The sequence below is a fragment of the Hemicordylus capensis genome, chromosome 1 (genome assembly GCF_027244095.1).
Source record: "Hemicordylus capensis ecotype Gifberg chromosome 1, rHemCap1.1.pri, whole genome shotgun sequence".
NCBI lineage: Eukaryota > Metazoa > Chordata > Lepidosauria > Squamata > Cordylidae > Hemicordylus > Hemicordylus capensis.
Window position 1 is genome coordinate 111,536,839 of NC_069657.1, and position 20,794 is coordinate 111,557,632.

The 20,794-nt window shown below is 43.4% G+C and overlaps 1 protein-coding gene across 3 annotated transcripts in view; it reads right to left on the reverse strand.

Moving 5' to 3' along the window:
* CSTF3 (cleavage stimulation factor subunit 3) overlaps positions 1-20,794 on the reverse strand; it is a 114,475-nt gene that overhangs the window by 68,531 nt on the left and 25,150 nt on the right. Inside the window, exon 1 of one of the 3 annotated variants that reach the window (XM_053267943.1) lies at positions 2,694-3,567. The exons of 1 other annotated variant lie outside the window; for it this stretch is intronic. In XM_053267943.1, coding sequence (XP_053123918.1) covers positions 2,694-3,008 — 315 coding nt within the window. In that variant the 5' untranslated portion in view covers positions 3,009-3,567. Of the gene's footprint in view, positions 1-2,670; positions 3,568-20,794 lie in introns of those variants that run through there. One more of the 3 variants, XM_053267963.1, reaches the window with a different exon arrangement.

Genomic DNA, 20,794 nt, shown 5'->3' on the forward strand with positions numbered 1-20,794 from the left:
CGGCCTTTCAAAAATCTGGGCAATTAGAAACGTCTTTTTAAAAGTTCAGCATATTTTATACCATTTATAAGCTGCATTTTGAACAGATTTTAAATAGAGGGACTGCAAACAAACCTGAGTGCACAGCTTTGTGAGAAATTGAGCATAGCTATTCTACTCTACTGTAACGATTTACATAATAGTACTACTCAAAGGCTTAGACTAATTCCAATAGCACTTCCATTGAGTAATTTAGCCAGGATGTCAGCTGTTACATTCACACATTAACAAATGCAGTGGCTCACAGCATTACAAAGGCAGAAAAAGAGCTCTAAACTTGCAGGGAGCCAGGACACTAGCTCCACTGAAGGCTTAGTGCACAGCTTGTTGTGCAGGGAGGAAGAATGAGGAAGCATTTTTTGCTTCTTTCCCCTTTCCACAAAAGCCCTTTACATGGTCAGAAATATGTCCCCAAGGCCTGTATGACACAACAGGGACAGATTTCTGGCAGTGAAAAGAGCTATTACAGGTAGGGAAGAGAAGCAAAAATCACTTCCCCCTCCCTTACTCCCATGTACTGGGTTGCCCAGTGAGCCTTTAGTACAGTTAGTGTCCTGGCTCTCTGCAATGGTGGGGCTCTTGCTCTGCCCTCATAACACTGTGGAGAATGTGGGCTATTATCTCTTGTTATTTCAGTACTTCTCCTGCACCTCATAGGGGTCTACTTACCACCCTACAACATAACAAAGTGAAACTTTGTTGTACTAGTACTTCTCAAATAAGGTCACTGTATGGCACAGCTTGGAGGTGAAATTCCATCTACTCCTCTCGGCACAAGTGTCATGTGATTAGCAGCTGTAGACAGCAGGAGGAGGAGACTGGGACTCGGAACAACGCTACAATGTGGACCACAGCAGTCTGTGGATACAACCAGTATAGAGGCACTAGATGTGTAATTTCTGAAACGAGGCAGATAGAGGTCTGCATGAAAGACCACCTGGGAATATAGTGTACCAAAAAAACCCCAAACACAAAACAAATACCGCCACCCCTTTAATAACTCAAGAGTAGTTTCCACTTCCCCATGTACTCCCTGTGAAACACAGGGCCTCTTGAACCATTTCACTCTTTTAATGTATTATTTAAAAGGCAGCCAGATCTAACAGGTTACCAAAGTCAAAGGAAAACCAGACAAGTGCTTAGCTATTGCACATATGAAAAAGAGACAAAATTAAAAGGGGGGAAAGTTTATATGCAATTATTTAAGAAGTCAGAGGGTATCGTACCTGCAGTACTGCCAGCTGTACCTAGTCCACAAGACTCTGTTGCTTATAACTGAATCATTCTCTGTCCGCTACCTTTAACTTTATAGCATGGACCGATTGTATTGCAGTCCACTGTAGTTAGAGATTTCTACTTCCAAAAGGTCTTGAGTTTTATATTCTTCTCACATGCAATCATCTGTGTCAGAGTGACTAGATGCATGTTTGGGTATTTGATTGACATGACCTGGGTAATTAGATTTTGCTACATTTTTAACTTCTAATACCTCTCTGGTGCTTTGGCCCTTGTCTTGCTCTCTGCCTGGGGCACACAATAGCAACATTAATTGTGTAGATCTAGAACAGAGCTGTACAACTTTGGATCTCCAGCTATTATTAGACTATAACTCCTGTCATCCACAGCGGCTGGAGGGCCAAAGTTGTGCAGCCGTTCTCTGGAGGGTAGCTAATCTATTATATAAGCATATATTAATGAATGAAATTGGTTTGCATTAGGGCAGGAGTTTGAACAAATGACACTGATACCCATTTCAATCACATAATGTGTAGCTATTACAAACCAAGGATAACATTTGGAAAGTTGTCCTTTAAATGAAGTCTCTATATTTTGTATTTTTGAAAGAAGAGTCCAGTCATGTTTAGAACATAATGCATTTTATATACAGTTCCATACTTTTATGTTCTGACTGGTATTTCTGTGCAAAGCCTGTTTATTATGTATGCAAATTTTATTGTGGACACAAGAGACAAAGACATTGAACTATAAGAAAAGTGTAACATAAGGTACATCAGCACTAGATATTTACCAGGATGTACGCTGGCAGTACTTCTAGAACATCCTAGTTAAGATTGACAAAGTATTAAAAGCGTATTGCCAGAACACCTCTGCAGGACAAGAGGGCTGCCTGGCTACAACCTTTGGGAGCACAAGTTTAGAACACGCTATCAATCTGCCTCAGAGGATAACCAAATGAAATGAACACAAGAACATGATTCTGATTTGTATTAACAGAAGGATTTCCCCCACCTTCTCTTTCCCACTGCAGCCCTCTGAAAAGCTGCTCAGGCCAGAGGATACCACAGGATAAGGTATGGAAGGCTGCAAGCCAAGGAGGAATTAGCCACAGTTGGACAGTCAACTTTTATGCAAACAGCCCCCATAAAGATCTAACTCGTAAGAATTGCTTTAATGGGTCAGATGAAGAACTTGTGTGTTAGCTCACACAGGGCACGACAATGATTGATCAGCTCTCTTGTTTGTTGCTAGTACTCAGGAGCAATACAAAAACCTATGGCTACAGACCTACAAACACGTTAAGAATTAAATTAGAATTAGCTTAACCCATGCAGAGCACCTGCGCCCTAGTACTTGATTGCTCCCCTCACCCCCTGCCACAGCCCCACTCACCTCAGAGATCTCTCCACCCTCACCTGAGCCGCATTCCTGCTCCTCTTCCTCCATCCCCTTTGCTCCTCTTGGTCGCAGCTGCAGCATTGCTGGCGCCTACTGGCCAAGCTGCAGCCCCCTATCCCCAGCAACCTCTCCACCCTAGGCTGGCTCCTGCCCACAGGACCAGCAGTTGACCAGGCCCTTCCTTGCTGCCGCCACCACTCCTTCCCCTCAGGCCACTGACAGGCCCGGGCCCATCCCTTGCCTGCCTGCCTGCCTACACCAATGGCCTTGGTAGCCCCAAACAGCAGTAGTGGTTGACTGGGCCCTTCCTTGCTGACAATAGGCGCCGCCATGGCCACTTGTTCCTCTCAGGCCAATGACGGGCTCGGGCCCGTCCCTCGCCTTTATTTCTTTCTCTCTTCTCCTCCCTTCTTTTTCTCTCTCCCTTCCCGAGTTAACAGATCTTGTTTCCTCATCTAATTCAACACAGCCTCCTTCTCCTGAAGGGGTTCTTTCCTCCCTCATGACCCCTCTCTTCACAGACCCCTGCCCACTATCCTTTTATATAGATAGATATAGATTCCTCTCATCTACAATCAATAACATCTTCTGCCAAGTAACAGTTGCATTCCAACTGTCCTTAACCATCACAGGCTCCTCCTCCCTATCTGCATATGGAATCCCCACTGCCCAATCACAATGGTGCTTCTGCTTGTGAACTCTTATGAGAGCTGCCACACATAGGATTAGCCACGGGTATGCCTTAGAAAATTAGATAGATTGATAGATAGATTCTAAAGGGAGAAAATTTAAGAAAAAAATTCATGTACGAATGCAACCAATATTTAAATACATAGAATACCTCTTTTACTGAAATAACAATGGATTCACTGTTGTGTACTGACGCTGTCCTTGAAACTGTGTACTCTCTTAAGCTGGAGTGCTATCGTGACTGCCTCCCCACACCCTAAGATCCAAGAAGGCACAGCAGAAATACTACTAAGGGGTCTTTCAGTGTGAAGGCTCCTTACTTGTAGTGGCATTAAACTTTTAAACAGAGAACCAGAAGTGTGCATTTTTTTTTAAGCTCTGGGGCATGTTGGAAGGCCTCAGCAGCATGTACAGTAATCACTTGGGGAAACTGCTGATCATCCAGGCAAGTAAGTATAATGCAAGTTGCAGCCCTGGAATAATAATAAGTTTAACCTAACTTAGCTAAGCATTGTTTCACGTATGGACCAAGCAGCAGCAGCAGCAGCAGCAGCAGCAGCAGCAGCACCACCACCACCACCACCACCACATAACCAAGCCTTAGCTAAGCATTGCTTCACGTACGGACCAAGCAGCAGCAGCAGCAGCAGCAGCAGCAGCAGCAGCAGCTCATAACCAAGCCTTGCTCCTGCATTTCTTGGTAAACAAGTTCTGCTGCCTCTCAATATGCAAGATACATATTTGGCCTACTTAGTCATGAATTTATCCCATTTCTTTTTTGATATATTTTATCAGGCCATCAAAACACCCAGTAACAGGGAAGTACATCAGTTACATTACTAGAACTATGTGATAAAGGACTTGGTTCTATTTTGCAGGTTTTCTTAATTCTTGTATTATTCTTTGTCTAGCCACTGTCTCCACTCCGCTCATGGTTTCTGTAAATCTTTTTCGCGCGTGTGTGCATGCGGGTGCCCCCTCCTCACTCACACATACTCTTATGCCTTCCTAAGGAGTCATCTCTGTAAAACTCCTTTTTCCATTTCTTCTCTAGATCATGTATAGGCTGCTTTTTTACTACAGACCCTCAAAACAAGTTAAAAAAGCACTAAAATAGTAAAAAATATAACTAAAGTTAAATCTAAAATGGATTCAAAACTAGGATATCAGCTTACCAAAAGATAAAAACCAGAACTCAAAAGGCATGGCAAAACAGGTTATGTTTTCACCATCTACCCCAAAATTTCAGTGAACGCCTGCTTCATTGTACCAAGAGACAATTCCACAATACAGGTGTTTCCACAGAAAGATCTATCTTCTTGGCAGAAAATAACAGTACCGTATATTATGGTGACAGCTGAAACAATGACACTGCATTTGATCTGCATTCACTGGCGGGGTGGGGCAGAAATTTATACACACAAGGAGCTTCTTCAAGTGTCCCACATTCAAACCATTTAGGAATTAAAAGCTCAAAACCAGTATCTTGAACCTAGCACAGAAACTGATTGGTAACCAATTAGGGTAAAGAAGGATCAGGAGCTCAGTAATTAGCTCCATTCAAATGCCATATTGACACATTCTGAACCACCTGAATTTTCAAACTGTTTTTCCAAGGCCAGCCCTGTTTAATGTAGTTAAGTATAACGTAGTTACCAGATGTAGTTAAGTATAAAGGTAACAGATAATGAAAGATGGTGACCAGGTCTCTAGATTTCAGAAAGTGGTGCAGTTGGCATTATCAGACAAACCTGAAAGAACCAAGAGCCTTGCCTGCACACCCAAAGGTAGGTAAATTTCAGGAGCACTGACAAGGCACAAGCCTGCATTCTAAGGGAGAGTATGAACCCACCAATCACAGCCCAAGATGGTGCACTGATAACCTTAGAATACAGGTGAAAATGAAATGCTATTCCATTTTCCATCAACAGAAGACCTAGGGCTATATGAATTCCATACCATGCAAGTGCCAGATTCAGCATCTTCAGGATGTACACTTCCATTTTAAAAAACAGCAAGATTCTAACTCTAGCAACTTGAGAAATGTACAAACAATGCCCCGAGAAACCTCAGAAACTAGACAAGGGCAGAGTAGATATAAAGCTCCATGGCTCCTTGACCCTCCTCTTATCAGCTAAAGTAGAATTATAAAAATGTGAAAGATTTTAAGTTGCATACACAGCAGAATCTGCTGTACCATGGTCCAGAATTCTGACCTTTAAATGAAGGGATATCCATAGTCTAGAATGTACAAAATAGGATCTTTGGCATTCATTCATTCAATATACTGCCCTTCCTAAAGTGGCTCAAGATGGTTTACATTAAAATCAAATACATAATAAAACAATTAAAATCAAACATTTAAACCAGATTAAAATCAAAACTAGATATCATTAAAAGCCAGCCTAAAAATTAGGTGGGCCTTTAAGGCTCTCCTGAAGGCCTCCAAGGAAGATAATTCTCTTATATTCATGGGGAGTACGTTTCACAACCCAGGAGCGACAACTGAGAAGGCCCGATCCCAGGTCACCACCAGTTGAATTGGTGACACCTGAAGATGGACCCCTCTTGATTATCTTAATGAGCAGTGGGAATCTTGTAGAAAAAGGTGCTCTCTCAGATAACATGGATCTAAGCCATTCAGGGCTTTAAAGGTAATAGTAAAAGTACAGGGCTTTGTACTTTGCCTGGAAATATATTGGCAGCCAGTGCAACTGTTTAAGAACAGGCATAATGTGATTTCTCTGGGATACCCCAGAGACCAATCTGGCTGCCGCATTTTGAACTAACTTAAGTTTCCGAACTACATAAAAAGGCAGCCCTACATGGAGCGCATTGCAGTAGTCCAACTAGAGGTTACTAGCTGGTGTACCACTGTTTCCAGGTCATTCTTCTCAAGTAACAGGTGGAGTTGTCAAATCAATTGCAGCTGGTAAAGAGTGCTCTTGGCCACAGCCTCAATCTGGCAAGACCTGGGTCCAAGAGCACTCCCAAGCTACAAACCCTGTTCTTTCTGGGGGAGTGTAAACTCCTCCAGAAAAACAGGTTGCTTACCTGTAACTGATGATCTGGTAGAGATCCGTTGATATCCATAAGAACGGGTTCTGTGCCTGCGCAGGAGCCGAGCAGTAGTCATGCCTGAGCTAGTCAAAGTGCCCAAGCCACGCCCCCACGCTGCAGCATGCTATTTAAGGTGTGGCTGAGGCATGAAGTCCCTCAGTTCTTGGACGACCGCCGTGGAGAACGATCATTTAGCAGGTAAGTTCATCCATGAGATATATTAGAGCCCAAGTGAACAGAAGGAGGCTGCACACCTGTACGCACATAGAGGGAAACACACTGCAAAGGGAAGGTAGGGAGGGTCTTACGGATATCGACGGATCTCTACCAGATCATCAGTTACAGGTAAGCAACCTGTTTATCTGGTTCGAGATCCATCGATGCCCATAAGAACGGGTGTTTAGCAAGCTCCATTAGGAAGAGGAAGCAGTAGTAGCTGATGTAACACATGTTTCAAAACACTTCTCCCAAAGGTAGCCTTCGCAGCAGAGCGTACATCTATGGCATAGTTCTTTATAAAAGGGGTTTCAGAGGACCAGGTGGCTGCTTTGCAGATGTCCTCAAATGCTACTTCAGAAAGATATGCAGCGGAAGAAGCATAAGCCCTGGTAGAGTGGGTTTTAATAGCTTCCGGTGGAGACTTGTGATGTAGATTATAGGCAAACAGAATGAGTTCCACCAACCATCTAGACAATCTTTGCAGCGAGATCGGGGAACCTTTAGTTGGACCTTTATAGGATACAAAACTCTAGTAGACAGTCTGAGCTCCTCAGTGTGGTCCATGTAGTACAGGAGGGCACGGCGTACATCCATGGCACGTAGTGAACGCTCAAGAGCAGAAGTAGGATTCCCGAAGAAGGTTGGTAAGATGATTTCCTGGTTTAGGTGGAAATTAGACACAATTTTGGGTAAAAATGAGGGATCCAGACTCATGCGGACTTAACTGGATAAAATATTGTATAAGGGGAATCAACCCTGAGGGCTGTGAGTTCACTCACACGTCTAGCAATGGAAATGGCAATCAAGAAGGCTGTCTTCCAAGAAACCAACCTTAGTGAAGAGGTGGCCATGGGTTCGAAGGGAGCCTGGGTTAATGATGACAGGACAGGCTCCATGGTTCCACTGACGGCTTGACTGAAGGGTAAACACACGGAAGGCCTTTTAGAAAAGCTTTGCTCAACAGGTGTGAAAATAACGTACACCCATCGCTCCCTGGATGGTATGAAGATAAGGCAGCTAAATGGACCTTTAGAGATACGTTAGCTAGACCCTCAGATTTCATAGTAGTAAGGTATCGCAAAATCTCATGGATTGAAGCTTTTTTTAGGTAGGAATCCTTTGGTACGTGCGTAGGCTTTAAACCGGCAACATTTCCTTTGGTAGTTTCGGCATGTGGATTCCTTCCTTTGATTGAGCAGAATATGGTTTAACAAACTATCAGCCATATGGTGGTCAGGTGGGGGGTTTGGACATCTGGATTTAGAATGCGACCCCCGTCTTGAGTAGATCTTGTCGGCAAGGCAGGTGTATGTAGCAGTTCCTTGCCAGTCTGCATACCTGTGGAAACCAGGATTGCCTTGGCCACCACGGTGTCACTAGGATGCAGTTTGTTGGCTTGGACAACAGACTAGCCACTACTCTTGGAATTAGTGGTAGAGGTGGAAACATGTAAGGAGTCTCCAGAGACCAATCTAGCTGAAATGCATCCCCGAGAGATAAAGGGCCGTGGCCCGCTCTTGAGCAGAAGCGGCTGCATTTTGTTTTCAAGGAGAAAGCAAAAAGGTCTATGGTTGGTCTCATCCATAGGTTGAAAAAGGGAGAAACAACTTCAGACTGAAGTTCCCACTCGTGCTGATGGTTCTGCAGGAAGACCCAACTGAGGTCATCCGCCAAGGTGTTGTCCAGACCCTTGATGTGTATGGCTATCGGGTATATTTGGTGTTGAATGCACCAGTGCCTTAACTGTACACTGAGGGTGCATAGGCTGCGGGATACCGTGCCCCCTTGACAATTGATATAGGCCTGTGCCATTGTGTTGAGATGAATCTGGACAATTTTGCCCTGAAGGATTGGCAGGAAGGCTTGTAATGCCTGGAAAACGGCCAAAAGTTCCAGGAAATTTATGTGCAAACAGGCCCGCTGTGTGGACCACTTCCCTTGGATTTTGTGGTTGTTGCAATGGGCTCCCCAGCCTCAAAGGGAGGCATCTGTAGCCATCCAGATCATAGGTGACGGAGCCTGAAAAGGGACTCCACTGAGCAGGTTCCTGCGCTGAGTCCACCAGGTAACCGACTGAAGTACCAGAGGTAGGAGCAATAAATGTTTCATCTGGCTGTCCTTCATGGGATGAAATATAGACAGAAACCAGAGCTGGAGTTTAGACGTGCGAAGCGGATTACTGTGTTGCAAGACGTTGAACCGTGCAGGCCGGTTGGCAGGGTTGCGGCTGAAAAAGAAATACAAGGTCTCAGATGTTGACAAATCTGTCCTCTGGCAGGAATGCCCTCTGTTGCACGGTATCCAGAGTCGCCCCTATGTACAAGGTTATGGGGACTGGTTCCAGATGTGATTTCTTCCAATTTATTTCGATACCCAGGTCCTGAAGTAGGCCCACCACATAGCGGATATGCGAAAGTAACTCGCTGTCTTGCGTGGTCAGAAGCCAGTCGTCCAAATAAGGATAGACTGAGACTCCCCTGGTCCGCAGGTGTGCAATCATACCACCATAAATTTTGTAAAAACCCTTGGGGCAGTGGATAGTCCGAAGGGCAATAAATTGTATTGAAATACTTGGTTGTATTTCAAATACTTGGTTGTATTTCTGATGGTGAAACCTAAGTATTTGCGATGACGAGGCCTTATGTTGATATGGAAATAGGCATCCTTTAGATCCAGCTTTGCAAGCTACTTCTCTCCCTGGAGCAGTGGAAGAATCTGTTGCAACGCCATCATATGGAATTTCTTGATGCTTATGAACTTGTTCAGGCAGCGGAGATCCATAATGGGCCGAATGCCCCCATCCCATTTGGGAACTTGAAAATACCTGGAGTAGAAACCGTCCCGCCTGTCTGCCCACGACACCGGGTCAATAGCCCCTTTCTCCAATAGTTCCCTCACCTCTTGTTGCAGTGCGTCTGAAGGAGGAATGAGTCTCATTCCAGAGAACCATGGCAGGGATCTGAATTCGATCGCATAACCAGCGGTTATAATCTTCAGGACCCAGTGATCTGATGTTATGTGGTGCCATGTGGGGGCATGGCTTGCTAGCCTGATGGTTAGCTGGGACGGCTGGATGGAATGAACCGTTGTTGGGACCCCCGCTGGCGGGAAAGGGGAGGTGAGAGGTGTCGATGGGCGATCTTGAATCTCAAAGATGCTTCTGAGTGTCTTGCGATTTAGTACGCTGGGACTGACTGTCCTTTGCCTTCTAGTGGAAAGGGCAGCGCTGATAGGTAGAGAAGGGTCTCCTGAAGTCCCGCCGATTTTGATTTCGGTAAAACGGGCAGACTTATTATAATCAGAGCGGAATCTAGAGGAAGTTGATGAAGTAGACGCGTGGGCAGTAAAAGTCTTGGCAGTAAATTTAGACTTTTTTAGTTGTTCCATGGTTGAGTCCGTCTTCTCACTAAAAAGGCCAGTGCCGTCAAAGGGTAACCCTTCTATCTTATCTTGCATATCATGCTGTAGGCCCGTAGATCTCAACCAGGCATGCCTCCTCAAAGTAATTGCCGCTGTCATCGTGTGGGATTCACTTTCCGCCAGGTGTTTGGCAGTACTGAGTTGTCTGCGTGTTAGGTCCCCTGAGTTCTCAAGGGTCTGATGGAATTTGGCCTTAAAGTCCTCAAAATGTAAAGAGTCCAGGTCTTTCTCAAGAAGTTCCCATAAGCCATGGGCATACTTAGTTGTGCAGGCAGCATAGTTAGCCACCTTTATAGACAGACACAAAGTCGAGTAGACCTTCCTTTCTATTAGGTCTAACTTCCTGCCCTCTTTGTCAGGAGGGACAGTGTAGCGCTTGCCGGATTTCGAAGCTGTGGCACAGTAGATGATTAAGGAATTAGGTGCTGGATGCTTAAGAAGGTATTCATTGTCCTTATCTTAAACTCTATAAAGACTTTCCAATTTCTTTGAAGTCAGGGTTGAAGTATGCAAGACCTCCCAGGCACATTTAGCGGCCCTGGTGATAATGGGCAACATTGGCAGAGCAACTGGGGCAGTAGATTGCGACCTTGGCGTGAAGTTATACACTGGATCATCGATAGTGGCGAGCTGAGAACGAAGATCCAGACCCAATGCATCAGCCATTGATCTTATTTGTTTGTGGTAAGCTTTGAGTTTTTCATTAGGAGAAACATAGGTAACTGGTGCAACATCCGTGGGAGGTTCTACAATCGTGCTTTCATCATCAGGGTCCGATTCGAAATCAGATGAACCATAATGCTCCGATGGTGAGCTTGGCGGAGGTCTGTCCCCATCTGTTGGGATAGAGGTCGTTTGTGTCCCAGCAGCATAGTAGAAAGTAAAAAAAGTAAAAGTAGAAGGTAATGGGACCGTCTGGGTGGACACTGAACGAAAGGAAACTGCAGGAGTCTGAGATGCCTGCTGAAGGAGGACCAGGCAGGTGGTCTGGGTGGCCACAGTAACAGCAACTCTGGCGGGACGGGTGTCTTGCAAGGGTGACACGGGTCTCCAGAGCCTGTTGCTCTCACAAACATACGGAGCACCCGGAGAAGATGTACCCAGTGTGGTATGGCTGAAACCACATGTATGCCACGAAGTGGGGGGCTGCAGATGGTCAGTTGGCAAAGGAGCAGTCGTAGATGCAACAGCAGGAGGCACGACATGTGGAGCAGGGTCGACACCACTGGGGAGAAAACTTTTGAACGTCGATGCAGAGTGTACACTAGAAGTAGAGTCCAATAAGAAAAGCAAAGAATGTGTAGCCGATGGGAGATTCTCCTCAGCATTGACGTCGATGACCTCGAAATTCGGTATCGGGGCTCGGTATTGAGGAGTCACTTGTGTCGACACGGAGAGGACCGGCATATGCAGGGCAGAAGGCAATCTCAAGACAGCCTGTGGCATTGAACGAGAAGCTGAAGAAACCAACGGCGTCGGAGCCGGGGAGAGCGAGCTGGCCAGTGGCATGGAGACAGATATCGAGGTCGATGTCAGCGTCGAACGAATATTCACCAGTGGCGGCTCGACATCAAGCATTGGCATTGTAGACTGTTGATGAGAGATCACAGCAGTTGCCAACGCCGAAAGATCAGTCGATATTGAAGGCACAGATATTGGTGGCGCCTCTGTCGGGAGATTCGGCATCGCAGGCTGCGCCGAGGAATGCGAACGTGTACGGTCCTGATAGCCGTTCTGGAGCCTTCCACGCTTGTCAGGTGGAGGGGCATGTTCAGACCCTCGACGCTTAGTAGATTTCCCAGGGTCCTCAGAATGGTGAGACTTGGAAGAGGACGACTTCAATCCTGAAGATTTCACCAATGTCGAAGGTTTTGTCGACGTCGATGTCGAAGGTCAGTACTTCGCGGAGCACTTTGTAGATGTCGAATTGCGACACGGAGACTTACGCTTGCTCGAAAGCGAGGGAGGTGTCGATGTCAATCTAGGCATCACTTTCAAGGGCGTTGCTGAAGTTGAAGGACGAGGAGTGCCCAGTGTCAAAGGACTGAGCACTTCGTCATAAATTGGCACCCAGAGGCGGAGCGCCCGATTCTTCCATGTCTGCTTCAAGAAGGACAGACATATCTTACAAGCGGAGACACTGTGCTCCTCTCCGAGGCACAACACACACAGGTTGTGAAGGTCTTTCGATGGCAATTTAGCCTGACACCATTTAAACAATTTTTTCTCGGCAGTCATATCGTGTCCCAAGTCCATTCCGCAGTCAAAAACACCAGAGGTCACTGCAGCCAGTTCAAGTCAAGAGCCAGAGAGTATGTCACACGTTCCAAGTCAAAAAACCAGAGAAGCAAGTCAATCAGTCCAAGTCAAATCCAGGAAAAAAACAGTAAAAGTTTGGATGAACTAAAAAGAAGAGGAACTTTCCGACTACAGAGGCAGACCGTAGGTCCAAACGCAGAGGCGGTCGGAAAAGAAATGAGGGACTTTGCACCTCAGCCATGCCTTAAATAGCACGCTGCAGCATGGGGGCGTGGCTTGGGCACTTCGACTAGCTCAGGCATGGCTTCTGCTCAGCTCCTGCACAGGCGCAGAACCCATTCTTATGGGCATTGACGGATCTCGAACCAGATCAGTAAGTTCTACCCTGTCTTGCAGATTACAACCCCCAACAATGAGCACCTCTGTCTTGCTTGGATTCAGCTTCAGTTCATGCTATGTCTTATTTCATCCAGTCCATTACTGACTTTAGGCAGGCATTTAAGGGGCTAATGTGTAAATTAGTTTTCTCTGTGTAAACTGCCTGAGCCATTTCTGGGTATTGATGACAAGGGAATATAGATTTGGGTGTCATCAGCATACTGATAACACCCAGCACCAAATTCTCCAGTGTCCCCACCCAGCAGTTTCATGTAGATGTTAAAAAGCATTGGCGATAGAATGGAGTCCTGAGGGACTCCATATAGTAGCTCCCTCTTTGAAGAGCAACTGTCATCAAATGCCACCATCTGAAATCTATCTGAAACATAAGAGCAGAACCACTGTAAAAACAGTGCCTCCTATCCCAAACCCCGTAAGGTAATTGAGAAGGATATCATGGTCAATGGTATCTGAAACCACTGAGAGATCCAAAAGAATCAGCAGTTACACTCCCTCTGTCAATTCCCTGGTGAAAGTCATCTATGAAGCTGACCAAGGCCATCTCAATCTCACAGACCACCCTAAAGCAGGTTTGAAATGGGCCGTATTTTCCTCCAAAACCACTTGGAGCTAGTCAGCCACCACCATCTCAATCATCTTACCTAACCATGGAAGGTTGGAGACTGGTCTATGACTATCCATCACAAGAAGATCCAGAGTGGGCTTCTTAAGGGGTATAACCATTACCTTCTTCAAACAAGGTGGCATCCTGTCCTCCTTCAGTGAGGTATTAATGATATCAACTAAGTCAGCTCCAACAACTGCCCTGCAAGACAGAATCAGCCATGTTGGGCAAGGATCCAAAGAACAGGTGGTAGGCCATAGCACTCTAAGCAGCTTGTCCACATCTTCAGGAATCACAAACTGAAACTGATCAAATCTAATCTTACAAGAGGGATTGCTGGACAGCTCTCTAAAGGGCCCTGCAGAAATACTGGAGTCCAGATCAGCTTGAATCTGCTAAAGACCATTAGGAAGGGGATTGAAAATAAAACTGCTAATATTCTAATGCCCTTATACAAAACTATGGTGCGGGCCACACTTGGGAGTACTGCGTACAATTCTGGTCACCACATCTAAAAAAAGACATTGTTGAACTGGAAATGGTGCAGAGGAGGACAACGAAGATGATCAGGGGCCTAGAGCATCTTTCTTTCGAGGCAAACTACAACACCTGGGGCTATTTAGTTTAGAAAAAAGACTACGGGGAGACATGATAGAGGTCTATAAAATCATGCATGGTGAGGAGAAAGCGGATAGAGAGAAATTCTCCTCCTCACATAACACTAGAACCAGGGGTCATGCCATGAAATTGATTGCCAGGAAATCTAGGACCAACAAATGGAAGTACTTTTTCACACAAAATATAATGAAGTTGTGGAATTCTCTGCCACAAAGATGTGGCGACAGCCAACAACCTGGATAGCTTTAAGAGGGTTTTTTGGATAACTTCATGGAGGAGAGGTCTATCAACAGCTACTAGTTGGAGGGTTATAGGCCACCTCTGGCCTCAAAAGCAGGATGCCTCTGAGTACCAGTTGCAGGGGAGTAACAGCAGGAGAGAGGGCATGCCCTCAACTACTGCCTGTGGCTTCCAGCAGCATTTGGTGGGCCATTGTGTGAAACAGGATGCTGGACTGGATGGGCCTTGGGCCTGATCCAGCACGGCTGTTCTTATGAATGCGAGATATTTTATATGTGAAGAACAGAAGGGGTTTGAATTAAACCCCTAACAATCCAGAAAAAGCTCTGCTGGATGAGAACTTGCAGACCCAATATGCACATAATAAAATTGCTTCCTTGCTGCACGTTTTGCCACAGCATAGGCCTTCAATAAAATTGGCTCTATGCTATGTTATTGAATTCAAAATTAGTCCTCCAGTTGCCTACCTTGCCACTTTAGCAACGGTAGCTTTTCCATATACCATGGAACTAATTTTGAAGCGGGTCAGAGAATGCTTAGGAGCGATTGTGTCTACTGCCCTGATAAGTTCCCTATTCCAGGTATCCACCAGGGCATCGACATAAAACCACTTTCTATAGCTGAATTGGCCTCCAAAGCATCTTACGTTTAATCCCTGCCAAAGAACGAGTTCTCAAACTTTGCCTAGGATTGCCTACTCAGTACCATACATTCCAAAAATAATTTTTATTGCACCTTGCAGATTGCAAGCCAACCTACATACTAATCTTATTTTCCTGACCTTTTACATCACATTTAGAAGCTAAACTGTTCAATGAGAGCCTTTAAGCTTCTGAAATAGCTCAGGAAGAAGCAAGAAAAAAATCCAAGAGGTGTCTCCTTTGGCAAATCAGACATGCTACAAGTATTTTTATACAAGTTGAAATATATTAGAGTGGGGGGAAGCCATGACAACCTGTTGGTGTTATTTTTGCAGTGTTAAAAGGAATTGCACCATTTAATTCTGCACTTGAAAAATAAGACATGACTAATACACACACTTCTTTAAAAAATGTGGGACTTTTTCCAGTTTAGTTTTCTGCAAGGTTTTAGTAACAAGCATGTTGAAATGTCTATGAAAACTGAACATGTTCAGAAAAAAATAAAATGTTTATGAGGGTACAGTGCAAATGGAACAAAAATGCCATTGAATATGCTCTTTCATTTCTTCTATGCTGGAATGCTCATCTTCCAAAACCCAAGAAAATGTTGCTCCAAATAAAAGGCCATTTAATTAAATTGGTTATTGAAGTATCTCATAAGACAAATGGGAAAGCCCAATACTGTAGTGTACTTCTCAAAAGGTAAGGTGGTCATGTATTTTAGGGTTAAGTTGAATCAATTTACAGTTGCACATATCTCAATTCAACTGGCCATATGTGGCAGACCAAGCTACATCTGACAGCTGATGCAAAGCTACAATAACCACACGGAAATTAATGTTTATTAACAGGAAAGAAACAACAGTTCACAAGTACAATTTTTTAAAATATCAAGAAGCTAGGAAAGTTACTTAAGGTCTGGTATAAAAACTTTACACACAGGAAACACACCACTTTGCCAATAATTACTCTTAATATATTTTTACAAAGCTGCAGTAACAGCATCAATTTGTTCAGAGGAATTTTAGCAGTGGAAAAATCTTTTACATTATGTCACTCCAAGCACATTCTCACATTATGTTTTCCGCTACATTTCTACTGTGCTTCTCTCGAATGTGTACAAACCAAAGATTACACATTAAGAAAAACTTTGAAGAAAACATTCTCTATATAAATAATCCTGAAATCTGAAATCCCATCTAACATCTACTTTTTATCAATTTAAGAGGTTACGTAGTCTACACTGAAATGCACCTAATCCTTCATCTGAATTATGTGTCATCCTCACTTGCAATTAAAATTCAGATTTTTAAGACCAAACCAGTTTGAATAATAGAGCAGATTTTCTAACATTTTATATTAAGTTTGTGGAGTATGGGAAGACTTTTCTTTAAACATACATTTAAATGTATGAAGGTAAACATTTGAATCTTCAACAAATGTAGAAGTAGAAAAACATTTGTTTGTTGAAGGACACCCAGAAGATTCTACTCCAATAGAGTGAAGAAGAAGAAAGAATTATGTGGGGAACCTAGAACAGAGGTCAGCAATCTGTCAAAAGTGGAGTGCTAAGTCTTCAGGCACGGCTTGAGGAGTGTCACTCAAAGTGAAGCTGGCATCCCCACTTCACTAGCCCCACTCTACCTCCTGTCCCAGTCGGGCCATGATGCTGCCCCACTCCCCACACCACTGTCCATACCCCACATCACCAGACTCACTGCTGGGCTGGAAACCCTGAACTGGAAGCCAACTCTCTTCCCAGCAGCATTCAGTGCTGTTCTTTAACTGGCATCAAGCACTGCCAGCTGATTTGTCTCTCTCCTTCAGCTAACTATTGTGTTTTGACTCCTTCATTTTGTGAACAGATACCACACAGAAGTTAATTGCTAGAGAAGAGAGTGTGTGCACGCACGTGCGCGCACACACACAGAAGGCCAGTCACTATGATACCCACTGCCCACCTCTAGCTGGCATGTAGCTGCACAAGGCAGCGGCCATCCAGGATTAGCAGTGGAGGTCTCTCTGGCTGTGCTGGAGGACTCACTTTTTTCATAGCATGTACATTCAAGAGCAGGCACAACCAGACTTCTACTGCTGATCCCAGATGCCTGCTGCAGCAAGAGACACACTAGCCCAAGGCAGGCATCAGGCATCATAGCAGCCAGTCTTCCTAGCAGGGCACCATTTAAAATCATTTCGCATGCCACAGGTTGCCAACTGCTGCCCTAGAATAATTTATTGTGTCATCAGAAGTATGAAACAGACACATCTGAAAAACAGCATCACTGCTGCAAACTCACGCCAACATTAATGTCTCCCTCAAGATCATTCAGCCTTTTGCTGTTATTCTAGCTACAATTTAACATCCATATGAGCTCCTCCACTAACTCACTCAGAAAGTTGTATGGACCCTTCCACTAATCCCTTCAAATCAGATAACTATGAAGGGACAGGGAGGACTTTTTCAGCAGTGGCACCATCAATGTAGAACTCCTTACAAGAGAGAAGTTCATCAGGTCAGACCTATTTTTATTTTCAGAGAACTGATGAAAATTTTATTCCAGCAAGTGTCTGGGTAGAAGCAAGTATTTTAACAGTAGATCTGAGAAGTAGTGTTTGATTATCCAACATCACATATTTAGTTTTGCTGTTTTAACATTTTAGTTTTTTCTTTTTATGCTGATGGATTTTATTATACCTCTTCAAATTATATTTTATAATCCACCCTGAGGGTTTTGTGGAGTTATGGTGGCCAGGTAATATAGCTTAAGTAGAAGTTTCATTTTAATATAGTTCCACAGAACAAACACACTATAATGAAAGCAGACTGTATACATAAGCATTATAAAATTGCAGAACATTTGCTGATATTTATAAAGAAAAAATAGGAAAACTAGGAGAATTTTTCTACAATGCATGTATTTAAAGATCCCTAAGTGTATTTATGCGATCTAAGGACAAAGAATTAAGTTCCAAGTGTTAAAAAGTTTTTTGTTTAAATATATAGTCCAGTTGTTTAATTAGAAGCAGGAAATATAACCTAGCCACTCATCTACTAATTGTGGAAGGTTAAATCAAAGGGATGCATTTAATATTTTATTATTCCTTGCATAGTACATCACCAAAATAGTACTTGGCAGCATTTCCATATTTTCCCACCCCAACTTAAAAGATTAAAATTAAGCCCCACAACAACCCTGTGAGGTAGGTAAAAGGTGTATCTATTAGGTGAGAAGCCCTTTCATTAAACTTACCAAAAAAAATGACACAGCATTTCAGAAGAGGCAAGAAGCAAATGTTCAGATTGAGACATCAATTTGTGCCACAGGGAGCTTCTCAATATGTTCCTTTGGCTGTACGATCATGTCATTTATATTATGTGGGAGAAATTATTTGTTCTCAAAACATTCACTTTGCTTTTAGTTAGTAATTTAAAGTGAAATTGTGAAACCAACCCTGTGCCATGATTTTCTAATAGCAATGCCTTTGAACAACTTTTATGTTAATCCTTGCATACAAATGTTGTGCCCAAAAGCTAAAATAAAGCAGCCTAATATTTGATAACCAGCTCTAGAGGATGAATAATTTTACTACTAAGCTCCATTTCCAGATTCACCACTACTCTAGTACACCAAAAATAACAGTGCAGAGAAAAAAATGTTTGTTTTAAGTTTATTTTTGAAGTCCTCATTTTGGTTTAGAAGACCTACATAGCAAATTAAGTTTACTGATGTAGTCCAAGTGATTAAACAAATGATTTGAAACGTTTAGAAAAACCTAATATAGTAAACCAAGCTGTTAAGACAAGTTATTATATAAACTGTAATTGTATTGGGGATTGCACAAAATTAGTTGTTTTTCAAACTTTCAGAGGAGCTTGCCTTCCAAATCTACTCAACCTTTCAGCCTTATGTCCCAACCTCATGACATCCTTATATTTAATGGATGAGGACGTAGAGACTGTAGATACAGGCCTGCAGCCTACTGCCATGCACAAGGAAAAGAAAGATGGTATTGAAGATTCTACTCAAAGATCTTTGAGTGCTTTATAGAAATTATGTTCATGGAAATGCATCACAGAAGCAAAATAGAGCCAGTTCCTCTTGTATTCCCTTAAGCTCAGTTGCCTCTTTTAATAGGAATCCGTGATTCAAAGCTCCCCTTACCTACCACACCAAACATCAAGGGAGGATTTTGGTTTGTTTGTTTTTAAAGCAAGCACAAGAGAGAATGTGATTGCATTAACTACACAAAAGCTGCATAAGATATATCTCCTACACTGAAAGATTTTAAAAAATGGCAAAGCCAAGAAATATTTGAACAGATCTTCAGGCTCGGTCATGTTCATTTCAGAGATCTTCTAGGTAACTCACCCAAATTATTTCAAATGGCATGCATTCTCTTCAACCTAGAACAGAAGATTCAATCTACTGCCCAATGCGCAACAAGGAGAGATAATGAGGGAGAATACTTCTGGTGTGGTCCACATAGCTGGTCTGTGGCATGCACTCACTGCCCAACACACCCCGTACCGCCCTTCTTCACTTGCACACAGGTAAGTAAAAGGAAATCGGGAACAGATCATGCCTGCTGCTTCTGGAAAAGACCTAATGAAATCTCTACGCTCTTGTCTCACTTCCTATCTAGCTGCCTGAACACTGGTCAGATAACCAATGCAGTTTATATCTAATACAGTGTTCGTCATGCCCTTTGAGTTGGAAAAGGACATTAACAGGGAAACCTGCAAATTGCTTAATATATTTTTTCTCAAGCTCTTAAGTCTAAAACAGGTACTATGGCATCTTACTAACTAAGCAAGAATAAAAATTCTATTGTGGGGAAGTGTGATTTAATGCACTTCATTAAAACAAATTTGTCCATGAGCACAAAAAATATTGACCTCTAAAGTCGCAGGTATTGGCAGGTATTAAGACTGAGCCATTTATGGAGAATGCTTTGGAATTTTCAACTTATTTTGCAAAGGTTTGAGGGGAGAGGGAGCAATTGTTGACTCTACAATGTTTTCAAAGCTGGCTCTGTGAAGGCACAGAACTCACCTGTGAATGCAGACGCACTGCAAGAAGGAAAACAAGAATGAAGGGAAATGACTAAATAATGCTGCAATATACATCAGTAATGTATCTACACCTTGAACCACATGCAAGTCTGATCCTTCCAAGAGAAGATATAGAAAGGGTACAATGTGAAGAAGCAATAAGCCCTCAGTGGTATAAATATTCTCTGTATGAAGACAGTAAAATAAGGATTCTTAGACAGGAACCTATAACTGCAAAGCAAAAAGCTTACAACATTTTAAAAGCTAGAATGGGAAAAGCAACAACTGTGCACTCAGTGCACCAATGAGCATTGCTGATAGGCAATCTGTACCTGGAGACACAGAAGATGAGTTCTGCTAGAAGACAAAGATCTTTCCAAAGCCTGACCCAGTCCATTCCCTTTGAAAAGCCTCGTGCTCTTCCTAGTTTGTCTTGTAGCAGCAGCAGCAGCAATCTGAAAATCTATGGGCCTTCTCTCTAGCACTATATTGTAGGCAGAACTTCCCTACTTATACAAGAACTGTGTTATACTGGTTTAGGGAACTACTTTGGCCCTGGTGTCAAACGGTGTGCTACCAGAGAGTCAGTGTGATGAAATGGGCAGTTTTGGATTAGAACCAGGGAGACATGGATTCAATTCCCTGCTCAGCATGAAGCTCACTGGGTAATCTGAGCCAATCACATCTCTCTCTCAAGTTTAACCTTCCTCACAGGGCTGTTACAAAGATAGAGGGGGAACAATGTGTCAGCCAAGATTCATTGAAGGAAGAACAGCATAGAAATGAAATAAACTTCCAGTTTTAAATTGGGCAGGCATGCGCAACCTCACAATATTCATGCTCCCTCAGATTTTTAAAAAAGAGCCTAACAGTATTCATGCCTCTTTCATTTGTATATGCTTATACAGATGA